The sequence below is a fragment of the Puma concolor genome, chromosome A1 (assembly GCF_028749965.1).
Source record: "Puma concolor isolate L17-30 chromosome A1, mPumCon1.1.hap2, whole genome shotgun sequence".
NCBI classification, from domain to species: Eukaryota; Metazoa; Chordata; class Mammalia; order Carnivora; family Felidae; genus Puma; species Puma concolor.
In genome coordinates this window covers 119323365-119341023 of record NC_141667.1, presented here as the reverse complement: position 1 = coordinate 119341023, position 17659 = coordinate 119323365, and the positions used below count along the sequence as shown (strand labels likewise).

General features: G+C 45.6%; 1 protein-coding gene across 6 annotated transcripts in view; it reads left to right on the top strand.

The window, feature by feature from the left end:
• SH3RF2 (SH3 domain containing ring finger 2) overlaps nt 1–17659 on the top strand; it is a 126503-nt gene that overhangs the window by 88225 nt on the left and 20619 nt on the right. For 4 of the 6 annotated variants that reach the window (XM_086701351.1, XM_086701356.1, XM_086701343.1 and 1 more), the window contains 3 exons: nt 7843–7934; nt 9191–9361; nt 16626–16879. In XM_086701351.1, coding sequence (XP_086557477.1) covers nt 7843–7934; nt 9191–9361; nt 16626–16879 — 517 coding nt within the window. The remainder of the gene's footprint in view (nt 1–7842; nt 7935–9190; nt 9362–16625; nt 16880–17659) is intronic. The other 2 variants (XM_086701366.1, XM_086701377.1) reach the window with 2 other exon arrangements.

Below are 17659 nucleotides of genomic sequence, written 5' to 3'. Positions count from 1 at the left end.
ACACCCATCATAGACAGGTATTAAAAAGCTGGGCATTGCCACATGTTGGCAAGATTATGGGGTAACAGGAATTGCCATTTGCTGCTGGTGGAAGTGTAAATTGTTACAGCCACACCGGGAAACAATTTGTTATTACCTAATAAAACTTAGCAGGCTCATACCCTATGGCCCATCAATTCTATTTGTCTGTATATATCGTGGAGAAACTCTTGCACAGGGGCCCAGGGGACATATACAAGACTGTTCATAGCAACATTGTTCATAACAGCCCCAAACTGAAAATCACCCAAATGACACATAAATGATAGAATGGTTAAAAGGTGGCATATGCATACAATGAAATACATGACAGCAGTGAAAATCAACCACAAAAACTTAGGATTCAGCCAAAGGTGCAACTCGCAGAAGAATACGCTCAACGTGAATGCATTCATACTGTGTTCAAAAACAGGCAAATCTAAACAACATGTTGTTTAGGGATGTATGCCAAAGGTGGTAAAATTACAGAGAAAAGCACTGGGATGATGAGCACCAATTTCAACCCTGTGGTTACAGGGGCCAGAGGGAGGAGATCTGATTATGGAGGAATATGCAGAAAGCAGTATTCAATTTCTATTTTTATTCTGGTTCTTACGTTGGGCGGTATGTATACAGGTGTTAGTTTTATTCTTCTCCTTTCAATGATACATAAAATTATATGCACTTATTTGTGTGCATAATGTAATTTAAATTTTCCATAACAAAGGGAAATAACAGAGATGGGGGAGGGGAGGCACACAAAAATCCGGGGCAGCAGAAAGCGTGACCTGCTCAGAGAGCAGAGAAAAGACTCCAAGGCTGAAGGAGGTGAAGAAGTGAGTGGCAGAGTGTAGGAAGGTGAGGCTGGAGAGAAAAGCAGGAGCCAGATCACAGGGGATATTCTAAGCTTTGATGACTACCTCGAAGATGTAAAATTAGTGGTCTTCACAGATACTTTGCTGACCTATGTTCTTAAGATTTTTTTTTTTTTTTTGAGGTAGATCTAAAGGGACTGCTGCCAACTCACAAATGAGCTCTCTTTCTCAGATGGTGTTTTCACTCACAGGACAGATAAGTAGCACTAGGTGGCCACTCTTTACTCATTGGGCTGGGTTGCCTCTGAGATAGGTTAAGACAGGAAGGAAGGGGAGAGCAGTCTGGCAGAAGGAGCCCTGACTCTGTTGGGGCCTTGGTTCTGCCAGAGAAGGAAGAAGAAAAACAAACAAACAACCATTATTCTACCTGCTGTCAGATCTATTCCACATTACGTGGGGCCTTGGGCATGGATGGAAGTCATCATGAATAGAATAGATCTATGAGCATAAAAACAGAACACTGAATTTGACTGGGTGGCTTTTTTCTAGGATATACAAATCTGCCTCATACATATGACCCCATTAGCCATGTTGAGATCTAGAAATGTTAACCTTGGTGTCCTACAGAACACGCTCTGAGCATGGGGTTCTTCCTGGCTACCCATTTGCTGGCCACCTCCACAAAATCATGGAATCTTTTTATCTCAGTTTCCTCATTGGGAAAAATGGGGATAATGACAATGAGAATGTTATGTAAGTTAGCATTGGAATCATAGGGTGTGAGAGTGAAATACCTCTTGGAGATCAAGGCAAGCCTCTCCTGGCAGTGCCCAGAGCACCGTGAACTTCCCCTACCCCAGCACACGTCATGCTTATATACTTATGGATTTCACTGTCTTCCCTGGTATACGTGGTGAATTGCACATGAGGAAGGAGCCCCATGTGTCTCATTCACTGCATTAACCCCAGTGCTAGAACCATATAAGGTCCACACAAGGCAAGTGCTGAATGTGACTCTTAAGACTCCTTTAATATGTAGAGGGAAATGGGTTTTTAACTTTATGAAGCTTGATGGCCAACTCTGGATTATCCATGGTGGTGGGTACAAAAACTATAATAAAAATACCTAATTTTCTGTCTTGAAAATGCAGCCCTTCTCCTAACCCTGAGTGAACCTTCTGTAGGTTCGAGGCCCTTGTTAGCTCCTGGGAATACGGAGATACAGAAACACAACAGGCTCCAGAGTAGTTTACACTGGAGGAAGACAGTCACCCTGTGCCCACTAAGTTACTGAAAGGCATGAACCCAGGAAGAAATAGCTGAGTGCCACCATATGAGTTGGAGAGAGACAGCAAACTTGCATTTCGGAGAGCTGGGGACACTGTCCTCCAGAAGAATAGGGTTGCTTCTTCCTATCCTCCATCACATTCTTGGGTCCCACTTTAAGGCCAGATCTTGCAGAGCTGTTGCATAAAAGGAGATGGATGTTCCATCCTCACCCTGTACAGTAGCTAATCTCTTTCCAGATGGAAATAAGTACTATTTATTGAGCTCTTAGAGTATGCTAAATAACTTACATTGATTACTGCACTTAGTCCTCCTAACAACTCCGACAGAAATACCATTATTGCCCTCATTTTATAGATGAGGAAGTGGAGGGGCGCCTGGGTGACTCAGTCGGTTAAGCGTCTGACTTTGGCTCAGGTCGTGATCTTGCAGTTTGTTGAGTTCGAGCCCCGAGTTGGGCTCTGGAGCCTGCTTCAGGTTCTGTGTCTCCTTCTGTCTCTGCCCCTCCCCCACTTGTGCTCTGTCTCTCTCTGTCTCTCAAAAATGAATAAATGTAAAAAAAAAATTTATAGATGAGTAAGTGGAGGACCCTCCGAAGAGAGTCACTTGCCCAAATCACAAACCCTAGTAAATGCTAGAACCACATGGCTGAATACTAAGCTAGACTTCCCTCCAGATTCTGAGATAGTGCCACATCCCACACTCCCTGTATGGCTGATGGTGAAGGTGCAGGGCCAACAGAACATTGCCACAACTCTGCAGGCTGCAGGCCTGTTTCCTCCCTCATTTAATACCCCAGAACCCGAAAACGCCTAGAAGCCACACAGCTGTGGATTCTTCTGCTACTGATAAAGACTTCTTTTAAATGAGTCATTTCCTTCAAAAAAGAGGAAAAACTGTTTTCACATTGTAGCAGAAATATCCACCCCCACCCTCAAATATACATCCTGTCTGACCCTGCTCAAGCCCCCAAACACTATGCCAGGAAGCACCAGTTGCTGGAGGGCCTTGCATCTGGCCTTAGGTTCCTTGTTGATATAGGGACCTGAGGTCACAACTGACCGCAGGGAACCACCTGCCAGAGGCCTGTTCACTTAGTCTGGTGGAACATACATGCCTCCTCAGAAGTTGGCCATCCACCTGGTTGTCCCCCATTTTTCCAGTGGGGCCTTCATTTCTGTCTTGTTCTGTCTGTCCTCCTTCCCTACCAGGCTCTCTCTTCTCTGCCCTTAGCTATCTTGCTCTTTCCCTTATCACCTCTTTTATTCTTCCTTCATTCTTTTTTTTTTTTAATTTTTTTTTTTCTTTCAACGTTTATTTATTTTTGGGACAGAGAGAGACAGAGCATGAACGGGGGAGGGGCAGAGAGAGAGGGAGACACAGAATCAGAAACAGGCTCCAAGCTCTGAGCCATCAGCCCAGAGCCTGACACGGGGCTCGAACTCACGGACCGCGAGATCGTGATACATAGGTTTCCATTCTTGATTTCTCTCCTATTCAGGTGGCCCTCTGCTATGAGGGTTGCTTGCTAGCTGCCCAGTAATAAGCTGAACCATCCCTGTGCCCTCCTCTGACCAATCCCAGAGCTTGGGCTGGGTCAAGCTCAGGCTCCTTGGATTTTCCTGCCAACTAGATAATATATTCCTATTTTTTATCAGCTTTATTGAGCATAGTCACATCCAATAAAGTTCAGCGATTTTAAGTACACAGTTCAGTGACTTTTGGCAAATGCATAAATGCATATGATGACTACCAAAATCAAGACATAGAACACTTCCATCACCCCAGAAAGTTTTTTGCCATCAGTCAATCCTCTCCCCTCACTCCTGGCCATGGGCAGTCCTCCATCTGTTTTCTGTCACTAGTTTGGGTATTTTCAAGAATGTCCTACAAATAGCAAAGTAGAATATGTAGTCTTATGTGTCCTGCCTCTTTTACTTAGGATGATGTTAAGATTACCCATGCCATTGCATGCATTGCTGAGGAACATTACCCTGTGGTTTTACCACAATTTGTTTATTCATTCACCAGTTGATTGGCATTTGGGTTGTTTCCAGTTCAGGGCTAAAATGAAGAAAGCCGCTAAGAACATTCATGTCAAGTCTTTGTATGGACGTATGTTTTCACTTTACTTTGATAACTGCTTGTGAGTAGGGTTGCTAAGTAGTGCATAAGTGTATATTTAACTTTATAACAGACAGCCAACTTGTTTTCCAAAGCAGTGGCGCCATTTTACTTTCCCACCAGCAGTATGTAAGAGTTATAGTTGCTCCACATTCTCACCAACACTTGGTATGGTCAGTCGTTTTCATTTTAGCCACTTTCATAGATGTGTAGTGATATTTCATGGTAGTTGTAACTCGCATTTTCCTGATAATTACTGGTGTTGAGCATCTTTTCATGTGCTTCTTGGCCACTCAATCTCCTTTTGTGGTATCTTTTACCCATTTTTTATTGGATTGTCGTTTTCTCTGTGGGTTGTAAGAGTTTTCTGATATTTTTTCATCTGCCTTTTCTTCTTTCTTCCTCATTCTATCCCTCTGGCTCTGTTTTTTCTCCCACTGTGTCCCGGTCCCAGTTTCTGACACCTCCCCCACCCCCAGAACTGTCCACTGTCTCCCCTTCTCTCCTCCCTCCTTCTTGGCCTCTTTCCTCCTTGTTCATGGATGTTCTCCCTTCACCTCCAAGACATCTCAAAACCTGAGAATCTGGCCTCATTTCCTCTTCCATATTAGAAAGAACCCACTAAACACAAGCCCACTGATTTCAGTCCTGGCCAGGTTCAGTGTTCCAAATAGGAGGAAGGACCACCCCCCCCTCCAAATGAAGACTGAGAGAAGTAAAAAGACATAGCCTAGTGTAATGGAGGGATGGCTTTGCATTCTGACATCTTTCTCTTCCCTAAATGATTAATAGTGTTTATAGATAGAAGGGCTTATTTTACTCAAGCCTAACACTGGAAAGTCATGGGTGTTAAGTGCATCCTGCTTAATCAGTGGTCCAACAGTCTCCACAAACATAAGATTAATTGTTCTCATAACAAGGCTCTCCCTTGGCACAAGTCCCAAGCCCAGCAGGGATTTGTTTTGTCGAGTCACAGGGAAGGAGTAGCCCAGCCCAAAGCTGGCGAACTTTTCTTCTCTCTTCAAGAGAACTGGTGTGACAATATTTGATTGCAAAGCACAAAACACTTTACACAGTGATAGAGAACACAAGATGGGTGACTGTGGAATTTTTTTTAAGACCTTGCTGAGATATGCCTCACAGGCCATGCAGTTCACTCATTTTAAGGTGTACAGTTCAGGGGCACCTGGCTGGCTTAGTCAGAAGAGTGTGCAACTCTTGATCTCAGGGTCATGAGTTTGAGCTCCACATTGGGTGTGGAGATTACTTTAAAAAGTATATAATTATGTGGGGTTTTTTTTTATATTTTTATTTATTTTTGAGAGGGAGAGAGACAGTGTGCAAGTCGGGGAGGGGCAGAGAGAAAGGGAGACACAAGATCCGAGGGAGGCTCCAGGGTCCGAACTGTCAGCACAGAGCCCAATGCGGGGCCCGAACCCGGGAACCTCAAGATCATGACCGGAGCCAAAGTCGGACATCCAAATGACTGAGCCACCCAGGCGCCCCGGTGTTTTTTTAAATAGAGTCACAGGTATGTGCAACCATTACCACAACTTTATATCATTTCCTCACCTCCAAAAGAAATCCTGTACTCTGTGACCAGCACTCCAACCCCTTTTCATCCCCAACCCTTAATCTACTTTCTATCTTTACAGATTTGTCTATTCTGGACATTTCACATAACCGGAATTATATAACACTGTCTTTTGTACCTGGCTCCTTTCATTTGGTGTAATGTTTTCCAGGTTTATGCATGTTCTAGCACGTCTCAATACTTCATTCCTGTTATGGCCGAATAACATGCCACTGTACAGATACACCATGTTTTGTTTGTCCATTCGTCAGTCAGTGGGCGTTGGGGTTATTTCCACCCTTTGGCTATTATGAATAATGCTGCTCTAAACATTTGTGTACTAGTTCTCACGTAGACGTATGTTTTCATTTCTCCTGGGTATGGACTAGGAGTAGACTTACTGCATCATATGCTACTTCTGGTTAATCATTCAAGGAACCAGCAGACTATTTTCCAAAGGAGCTACACCCTATTACCTTCCCACCAGCAACTGCATCAAAGTTTCAGTTTTCTATACTCTCACCAACACTTGTTATCTGTTTGGAATGGTTTTTTGATCCTGCAACTATAGCTTCGAAACGTCAAACATACATGCACAGCACACATATATTTAGACAATCATCACCAGAGAACACACACAAAACTACCAAGTCATGCATACCGGCATATACCAGCACATACCTCTAGAGTTCACATATGTATACATAGAACCCTGCATAGACATTTACAATCACAAGCTCATGTACAGTCACAGTGCACATGCCTGTCAGTGCATAGACTCACATGTGGGAATGTCATCAGATGTACAGTAGACCAGTGCTGTCACACATGTGCATACGATTGTCATGGGTTGTGAACAAGCATGCACACAGAACCAGAGACATGTGCACTCAATAACGCATTCACTCTTGCCTGAACACACATATACAAATGACAGTTGTGCCCACAAAAGCAGAGTCCTAAAAAAGGCACACATATATAGTTATCATCACTTACGGGGGTGGTAACTGAACATAAATTGAGTGTATTTACTCTGGATGACAAGGAGATGATTGAGATTACCTTCATCCTTGGTGTACTGGGTAGGAAGATGTTTTCATTCATTTATTTGTTCTTTAAGCTACAAGTGTATATTGGGCACATAGAAAACACAGTGATGAACAAGACATAGTCCCTGCCCTCATGGAACTTATAGTCTAGTGGTGGGGCAGTCAACTGTGGTATGTGTCAAGAAGGAAATAAATAAGGTAATATGATAAATAGGCAAGGTGCCAGGATAGTAGTTTCCAAGTATTTTTAGCAGCGTTGCTCACTCTTTTGTCCTGGCGAAGTGAACACTATTCAGATTCACCTTCCATAAGTCACTGGATAAACTGGTGTGTGTGTGTGTGTGTGTGTGTGTGTGTGTGTATGTATGTGTGTGTGTGTATTAATACTAGCATTATTAAGAGTGTGGGCTCAGGACCTAGACTACCCTGGTTTAAAATTTGGTTTCTTTCAAATTGGGTGATCCGCAAATTCTCATCCGCAATTAGGGATGCCCATAGTACCTTTAGTAAGGATTAAATTAGCTGATACTTGTAAAGCACTGAAAAGTGCCTAGCCAGTGTCAAGTTCTCATTAGTAGCCATGATATCATTTTCTGAATGTAAGTTTCCATAGAGGGAGCAAGTGCACTGGGAGGTGGGTCGGGAGAGGCTGGGGGAATAGATCAAGGAGCCCAGTAGTGTCCTGTTGACCAGCGACTGGATGAGTCTTCATCTTCTACCATGTTGGAGCAGTCGTTGGGAAGACAGCCCTGGCATGACACCCTGGCAGGCCATAAACCAGTCCATCCCCACCTAACTGCCTCCAGCCACAAACCACAGAGAAGATGCATGATGCGTGGCACTGGGCAAGGCTCTTGGTTTCCAGCTGCATCGTTTCTGGTTCAGAAACCAGCTGCTGCATGGTTTCTGCAGCAGCTCTGCTGTGGGTCTGGCGTGTAGCATTCACTGGTTCTGCTTGGCTGTCTTTTCTGTGTAGGTCAGCACTTACCATCCCATACCTGGCTCCCCAGGACATTCCGCGACCATCGTCAATCTGTCCAGCTCCCAGCAACACCTCTCAGCAAACATGTGAGTAACAAGCTCAGCTCTCCACCCCGGGTCCTGGCCAGAGAGGCCGCTTTTGCCACCCCTCTGCCTTCAAGCATCACCACTCCCAGACCATCCCATACAAAGAGACAACAAATCCCCTTCCTTATATCCTTCAAAGGAAATAATGCTGAAAAACAGATTGGCAAGCCACATCATCCTAGCTCATTATTTTACAAAAGTAGAAAGGACCTGGAAGATTAGACACCAAAACATTGCTGGGAGATTGGATACTGAGCAATTTCTGTTGTCTTCTTCTAGAATCAAAATGTTGGGTCATAAATAGATGTTGAAATATAGCATTTTGGTGGAGGGAAACCCTGTAGAAGAGAATACCCTGCCCAGCCCCTTTGATAAAACCTTCCAGTGTCTCATAGTCCTTGGAGCCTAGAAGGACTTCTTGATGTCCAGCCTGAGGCCATACATTGGTAACCTGAATCTGGCAAGCCCACATGGGTTACTTTTAATGCTTTTAGTCAAGCATATATTCTCACTTCCACACCCTCGCTGTGTCTTCACCCCGGCTCATAACTAGATGTTATCTGCCTGACGCCTGTGTAGACTGCAAACTGGAAAGTCACGACTCTAACCCAAGGACATTTTGCCATGTTACAAATGCATCATCGCCCTCCATCCGGCCATGCAGCCAGGATTCCACTGTCTGCTAACAAACTAAAATCAACTCCTACCTCCCCTCCCCAATGTCTGCTTCCCTACATTAAGCTAGCTCCTCTGGCCATTCCTGGCAATCAAATGTGCCCCCGCTCTCAGCAGAGGGAACGGATCAGAGAGTCTTCTGTTCTGACCTCTCCTTTCCCTTCACTTGCTGGCTGCAAACATGTTCTGGGGTGATACATTAAGCAGTATGAAAAAGCATCCTGGGCAGAGCCATAACTTCTAGGTTTGAGACCAGGCTCTGCCACTAATTCTGGGTCACCAACTCCTTTCTCTATCCTAGTCCAGTTTCCCCATTGTCAAAACGCCAAGGTGGCCTAAATTAGTGATCTGAAGCTGTGTGGCACTCTGTGGAAAAGCAGGGATGTTGGCCTGTCCAGTGCTACTTCTATCACTATAGGTTCCATCACTATCACCTGCCTTCCGTACCGACATTTCACCCTGAAGAAGTTAGTTATTTCTAACCACTGGGTCAGTGGTTCCATTTCCCTTCACTCTTTGCTGTCTCCATGCCCTCCTCCAGGCACGTTCCCCTTCTTCACCCAGTTCCCTTGTCTCCCCAGGTTTGTGGCCCTGCACTCCTACTCAGCCCATGGACCCGATGAGCTGGACCTACAGAAGGGAGAAGGCATCAGGGTCCTGGGCAAGTACCCAGACGGCTGGCTCAGGGGTGTCTCCTTGGTCACTGGGCGGGTTGGCACCTTCCCCAACAACTATGTCATCCCCATTTTCAGGTGCGTGCCCTCTATTCTCAGGCAGCGGAGGTCGGGTCCACTAGGCCCGGGGCCATCTGTGGTTTCACTGCTCAAGGACTCAGTGCTCCTTCGGAGCGTAGGCCAAGAAATGGCCTTAGTAACCCCCTAACACTTTTTTTTTAATTGTAGAAAGTTATCTTTTTTAGAGTTCTTCACATTTTACAGCACTTTCACATCTTTTATTTAACTCATTGGATGTGTTCAAGAGTCCTTCCTGTAAGGGAGATGTGATTTTACAGATGAGGAAAGTGATATACAGAGTTAAGCAACCTGCTCAAGAGCTGGGTTTCAGGTTTTCTATAGTACGAACCCCCAAAATCCCATTCCTATCCTGCACCCCAACTCTCCTGTATAGCCGAATAATGGGAGCCTGTGATAATCAGAAGACCCCTCAGAGCACTTCAGGAAACTTCGTAAGACACTAGGCCAGTAGGCAGAGTTTCCATGACTCAGACCACGACCTGTCCATCCACACCCCAGGCCAAAGGCTGGTTACCCTGTAGGTCCCTGTCCCTAACAGCGTTCCCAACTTTTTTCATTCTCCAGCACACCCGACCCTTTCACTTAAACCACCACCACAGATCCCTGCACTGCCCATGGCTCCGCCTTCCTCCATCCCACATCCACCCAGGCACAGCCTGTCACAAGGCAGTGAGGCCATCCCCACACATCAAACACTGTCTCTATGACATAACTCCAAGGAAAGTGATAACCCATTGTACTCTCTGGGGGGGGGGGGTCAGAGCTGGAGTCCTATGTCCAGTTTGGGGGAGCTTCATAAAGGTGGGGCACAGTGTCCGGAGGAGGGCCACAAAGATGGTGAGGAGACAGAACACTACACCACAGTAGACAGTCATAGAAACACTTGGGTAAAGCTACAGAAGACAGGGTCAGAGGGACCATAACAAGCCATGGAGACAGGAAATCTGTTCCATGAGGGGAAAGTGAACCAGTGGATACAACTTAGAAGTTGGATCCGTAAAAGTTTGCACTTTCTAACACATAGATTTTTTTCCAATAAGGTTGGCTGGTGAGGTGGTAGGACCCCCTTTCTAGGAAGAGTACAGGCAAAGTCTGGGTTTCCATAGACCCAGGCTTAGATAAAAAGATTTATTCACATGGCAGAAAGTTGAACCGGAAGTTATCTCCTTCAGTGGAAGGTTCTTGGAATTTGTTAGAAAGTTGCAAAATCTCCAAAGGCAAACTAAGGGTGTCTATAGCTGATGCTGTAGGCAACAAATATTTATCAAGCATAAACTATGTGTCAGGCACCTTTTTAGACACAGGAGAAACACCAGTGGACAAAACACACAAAATCTCTGCCCACCAGAAGTTACATTCTAGTGGTACAGACAGATAATAAACAAGGTATATAAGTAATGCAAATGGTGTGTTAATGGTAAAGGCCAAGAAGAAAAACAAGAAAAGGATTGAATTAGTAGAGGTGGTGATTAAAATTGTAATAGGTTGGTCAGGGATGGCCTTACTGAGAAGAAGGAAATGAGGCAGGTGTATTCCAGACCAAGGAACAGCAAGTACAATTGCCCTGAAGTAGGAGTGAGCCTGACATGAAGACCAGTAGGACTGGTTTAGACCAAGTCAGGGGGATGTTAACAGGAAATGAGGTCAGAATGGTAACAGGTGAGCCAGATCATATAGAATTTCCTAGGTCATAATGAGGAATTGGCTTTAACGCTATTGCAAGGTTTTGAGCATAAGAGTGACATGATTTAACTTACATTTTAACCAAAATCCCTGTAGTTGCTGGGTTGAGAGTAAGCTGTAGAAAGGAAATGTGGAAGCAGAGAAACTAATTAAGAAGATACTGTAATACTCTGGGGGATAAGTGATGGTGAATGGAGCCAAGGCATTAGCCAAGGAGGAAGGGAGAGGTGGTTAGATTCTGGATATACTCTGAAGGTAGACACCACAGGATTTTCTGACAAATCAAATATCGGGTGTGAAAGAATAGAGGAGTAAGGTGAGTCCTAGTTTTTTGCCCCAAGTAACTGGAAAATGGAGTTGCCTTTTACTGAGCTAGAGGGGGAAACCAAGAGGATTGGGTTCTGAGATGTGAGGGGAAGCAAAAGCTAAGTTTCCAGCAGATTAAGTCTTAGATGCCTGTTAGCAATCCTGGTAGAGATGTTGGCAAATGGTTGAGTATACAAGCCCAGCATTTAAGGAAGAAGGTCCAGGCTTGAGAACGTATTTAAAACCCTAGGACTAGATGAGACCATTGTGGTAGGATCAATTGCATTAGAGAGAATGACAGTGAGCCAGAAGCCAAATTTTATGTGTGTGTGTGTGTGTGTGTGTGTGTGTGTGTGTGCGCGCGTGTATATAATTTACTGTCAAGTTAGCTAACATACAGTGTATGCAGCACGCTCTTGGCTTCAGGATTAGATTCCCTTGTTCATTGCTTACATAGAACACCCAGGTCCCAACAAATGCCCTCCTCAATGCCCATCACCCATTTTCCCCTCCCCCCCACCCCCATCAACCCTCAGTTTGTTCTCTGTATATTTAAGAGTCTCTTATGTTTTGCCTCCCTCTCTGTTTGTAACTTTTTTTTTCTTCCCTTCCCCCATGGCCAGAGGGTAAAATCTTCATGGAATGAGTGGAGAGAGGCTGAGAGAGGAAATGGTGACAAAGTGATGCGACAGGTGGTCAAGTCTGATACTATGAGTCAAAGCTGGGAAGGATTGAGGAGGGTGGGGGAATGGTCTAGAGGTGCCAATGAAGAGCAAGAAGGATATCTACCCTAACTCAGGAACACTTTCTTCCATGGGATCTGACATCAATTCTGTAAGGCCCATGTCTGCTACTAAAGCATTTGCTTATGCATCACGCCTTAGCCCAGTGTCCTGGTTATTCCATGAAAACACCATTAGAGTAAGTGTGACCATATAATTTATCATCCAAACTAGGACACTTTTTTAAATATTTTCTTTATTTTTTAGAGAGAGACAGAGAGAGAGAGAGATAAACAGAGACAGAAGGAGACACAGAATCTGAAGCAGGCTCCAGGCTCTGAGCTGTCAGCACGGAGCCCAACGCGGGGCTTGAACTCATGAACCACGAGATCATGACCTGAGCCAAAGTCGGATGTTTAACTGATTTAACCAACCAGTCACCCCCAGATTAGGACACTTTTAAGAAAAGAAGGAGAGAGACACACACACACACTTTTAATACACCAGGAGAGCAGATGTAAATTAAGACTCTCCTAGGAAAATCTGGACAAATGGTTACCCTCACTAGAATGCATGGAGGATTCCATTCCAGTGTATTCCAAGGCTCCAGCTTCCCTTTCTCTCCTTGGCTTTTCTCCTAGGTACATGTATTGTGTCCTTAGGCAAGCCATGAGCCATCTAGACTCACCTGTTCAGAGACAGCCACATCAGACAGTGGATGGAGTTTCAGCCATAGGTTGCCATTGAATCTGTCCCTCCCCTCCAGTTGATAGAATCCTGAACATATGTGTATACTGAGGTGCTACTTACATGGATGTGGGTTTTGCTTCTAGGGAACCAACATTTCCAAAAAGAGGAAATCCCTGTCAGAGTATATTCTCCTGACAGCTGTTAAGTGACAGAGGATTGGTGCTCTCTCTGTGTGAAGTTCTCCTTGATGGTCCTCTGATGCAAAGGAAGGTCCCATCACCAGTAATCTTCGACATGGGTCTGTGATGCCCGATTTATCTACCTGGGAGCAGCTCATCCTTGTTCTTAGCCACCCTCTCCTTTTGCTTCTTGGGGCTGAATGATGTGGTCCTTTGTCAGCTTAGTTTCCACTCCTTTTAGCAGGTTGTGATAGGACTGAGTGGGTTGGACTACATGTGCAAGGCCCCTTTCTGCTCTTTGGTTCTGCATGTGTGTGAGGTTTTGTTCCCATCTCTGTTTTCTGTTTGCAGCGATGCCTGTCACCACCAGCAGCCCCCTTGGGCTAGAAGGCAGCCTTTTATAAAAGAGCCAGGGCTCGACAGTATGAGGTCCCCCCTGCGCACTGGAACCTTTGCTTTATTAGCATTATGCCCCAATGAACTGGGCCTGCCAGAGCTTGGGGACTAACTCTATACAAAGACTAGTGCTGACCCAAATGCCAGGGTTTTAAGATTCAGCAAGTGAGCCTTTTAATTCCCAAGAGAATAAAAGGCAGCTGTGCCCTCCAGAGTGCCAGCCCTCTCTCAATGCTAGATAGTGACACCCACCTGTCCAGCCGAGTTGACCACAAGTAAATCTCTGCCACCGTGACATGCTTTCCCAGGCCCTGGAGGCAGCTACAGGCTCAGACTGTGCAGAACGTTTGTCAAGTTTCCCTCTAAATCCCCTCTGACTAGCATCAACATACTTTTCCTCCTTCAGGCATAGTCTTGGTGGGAGGCACAAGTTTCCTCTCTTTTCAGAGGCTTAAGAAACTAGCTCCTCCTTCTCATGTCCCCCTCCTCCTCCTCTCTATCCTGCTCTTCCTCCTTATCCTCCCTCTCCTTCTCCTCCCATCACCCCAGCTAAGAAACAGGCTCAGCCCATCTGAGGCTCTCTCTGAGGGCTTGGAAGCTTGAACCAGAGAGGAAAGAATGTGGTTGCAGTTGAAGACCTTTCATGGCAAGAACACAATCAGCAACGTCTGATCAGACCCCTGCCCCCTATCTCAGGTATCTGCTGCCAGACTCTCAGCAGCCTCCCTCAGGTCCTGTTTCCAAGGCCTCTCTGCCCCTCATGTTCTCCCAACACAGTCCCTTCTGTCCAGTATCCAGGATATTCCTCTTTCTTACAACCTTCACCAGGCACATGCACCCCCCTGGTGCCTTATGGATGGAAAAAGCAATACAGGGGCCAACACTCGGTTCTTTGAACTTTCTACACAGAACTATATAAAGTTGCCAGGGTGCAAGCTTTCCCTTACCAGGAGGCTGCTGCCAGTGGTGAGTACAGTAGAGCTGCAAATGCCCCTTCACATACGGTGGGGGGAGGGGGCTAGGTCTTATGGGTTCCTATAACAGACAGGAAAGGGGACACAGACCTGCACACTCAAAGCAGCACAATGGAGCAAGTTGGAGGCAATAGCACTCCTTCCTCCCCCCGCAACCCCTCTTTCAGTCTCTCCATCTGGAAAACAAGGATCAGAATGTTTACAGGTCTGGAGTGTAATGGGGATTAATTAATATATGTTCACAAAGTACTTTGATATTAGAAGAAAGCGCTGGGTAAGTGCTGAGCTTTTTGCCAAAAGACAGAGAGGGACTCCTGTTGGAAGGAGGACTTTGGATTTAAGAGTTTTTGGAACCTGACCTAGTGCTGGGCTCAGAAAAATCAGGTTGCAGCTCGGTCTATCAACAGTCATTCAGAGAAGAGACTTGTGGAATAAGGCTGGCTTGGGCCTAATTAACTGTATTCTGTGCTTGCTGCTGCTGGGAATGGTTATGGAACCTGTCTTTCCTGTGGCCAGCCCATTTTATAGTATCCAACACCTTGAGGCCCCCCATTCAAAAAACAGGCAGATGTAGCACATGACCATGGAGGCCCAGGCCAAGGATTTCTCTCCACTGCCAGCCCTCAGCTCCAGAATAGAGTGGGAGCTCTTACTGGCAGGAAGCCTACACCCCTTTACTGACGACATCACCAGGACCAGAGGCAGGTTGATGGCTGTGGATAGAAGTCCCATCACTGTAAGCATCATTCCTGGGCATTTGGCTGCATATGCTTCTTGGGCAGAGTTGGTCACGTTAAATAACGCCTTACCTATCTTTGTACCACTGGCTGGCTCATTGTTAAGCTCCATATCACTTTTTTCAGCCAAAGAAGGAGAGAAAAGGAGGAGAAGAAATAAAGGGAAATGATTGTAGGCATTAATGGGAAGGCCATCAGGGAGGGCATCTCTGAGCCAGGGTCTTGGTTGAGTTGATTGTTCCCAGGGAGGTTATTTCATCATCCGAGTGACAAGCTGATCGATGGACTACTCAATCGGCGCTGTGATTTTGGGGTAGGATTAGTAAAAGGGCAAGAAGGGCATGTAAAATGGCAGCCATTCCCCATAGGGTTCAGGGAGTAGCAATCTGGAAGCGAGTGAATGGAGATTGGTGTTTTATAAAACTTTAATACTAGTCTTAAAAGTCAGAACCCAAGGCTGAAAAGGGAGGGTCTTCCAAAGGCATGTGTAGGGCCTCCCCACTGCTTCAGTTTGTTTCTTTCAAGCAGGATTCAGGGCTTACCTTGCTACCTAAATGATGAACACTCTCCCTAGCCAGGAGGGAGTGTGCTCAGTGGTAAGACGGTGATCTTTTCAGTGGTAGAGGAGAGGGCCAGCCTGGACCTGGGTTCAAATCTCAGGTCTTGTAGCTGCTTGGCCAAGTAACTGTAAGCCTCTATTTTCTTATCCATAAAATAGTGGCACTTGGGGTGCCTGGGTGGCTCAGTTGGTTGAGCGTCCAGCTTCGGCTCAGGTCATGATCTCGTGGTTCTTGAGTTTGAGCCCTGCATCAGGCTCTGTACTGACCACTCAAAGCCTGGAGCCTGCTTCAGATTCTGTGTCTCCCTCTCTCTCTGCCCCTCCCCTGCTCACACTCAGTGTCTGTCTGTCTCTCTCAAAAATAAATAAAAACATTTTTAAAAATTAAAACAAAAATAGTAGCACTAATAGTACGTACCTCAGAAGGCTGTTGTGAAGAACCCACAAGATAATGGGGGCAAAGCACTGCCCAATGCCCAGCATACAGTAAGTGCTCAACATGTGTTAGCCCAAACAACTGGCATCAGTGCTGAAAGCATCATGGAAATCATTCAACAAACTTTTGATAAGCAATAGATGCAGAACACAAAGCATATAAAATAAGGCATAAAATATCTCTGCCTTCCCTGAGTTTAGAATCAAAGGGGAAAGTCACAGAATGAATAGGAAATCAGAACCACAAAATGAGTTGAACATGTACAAACCTTGTGCTCCAAACTCTTGGGGTTAGGAGTGATTAGAGCTGGAATGAAAGATGACCTAAGTCAAGTGTTCTCGTTCCAATGGGGCCTCAGTATGAGCCCCTCTCCCTGCCCTCTGCACACCTGCACAGTTGCCCAGCTGTAAATCGTGAGACCCACATGATCAAGCCTGTGTGGTTAATAAAGGGAGCATATATGATAGGAAGGGAGTGAAGAGAGACCACATTCAGTATATGGTTGAGAGCTTTTTTAAATAGGACTCATAACTGAACATTTTCTTTATTTCTTCTCTTTAAAACACTTGCAACAACCAGAAAGACATCTAGTTTTCCAGATTCTCGGAGTCCTGGTCTCTACGCCACATGGACGTTATCCAACTCCTCTGTGTCCTCCCAAGGCAGCATTTCAGAAGGTGATCCCCAGCAGAACCGTCCCTTCAAGTCCGTCTTTGTGCCCACCGCCATAGTCAACCCTGTGAGGAGCACAACCAGCCCGGGGACTTTAGGACAGGGCTCTCTTCGGAGATCCGGGAGGAGCAGCATGAGAAAGAGTAAGTGGTGGCAGAGAGGTACGTGCCTAGAGCTAAGTGATGGGGGGATCTGGCTCTGGGGTAGACAGAGTACATTTTGCAAAAGGAGGATACTGGCTTTAAAACAAGCCTCTGTAAAGAGTGCTTTTAATTCCCAAATAGTGACTGGTCTTATTGGATGAAGCCAGACCGACTTAAGGTCACTGCCCTTGGTCACTCCACACACGTATACTGAATGGTGGGGATGGTAGCAGCCCGGAGTGCCAGCATATAATTAGAACACAGCCAAGGTGGATGCTGGCTGTAGTTAAGACAGAACGAGCAAAGTACTTGCTGGATCAGGGCTTCTCTGCTCCAGGGAACCCCTCAGGGGTGCTAAAAGGGAAACGTGGGAAATATCGGGGAGGTGGGTGGGGGAGGGGGGTAAAGAGGGTTGGAGAGTCAATGCTGAGAGTCCCCAAATCTTGCTTTGTTATTTGACTAATATATACATGAGGTTAAAAGCATTTTTATTGTACAAAAGGAAGTCTCCTTCATATCCATAACCCCTGTCCCCAGTGCTCTTCTGTGTATATACATAGCATCTCGTAATCATACCCACCACATGCACTGTTCTGCAGCTTGCTGTTATTTTACCTGTGTAACATCCACACTGCTCACGTGGCAATGCTTTCATCCCCTAAAATATTGAACCACTACATAAGACCTCATTTTCAGGCACTTTAAAAAGCGTTTGGAACCCATTGTTCTACAAAACACGAAGGTTCTATATTTGCATACCTCTCTAGAAGACCACGAGCCAAGCCAAGTAAATTTGAT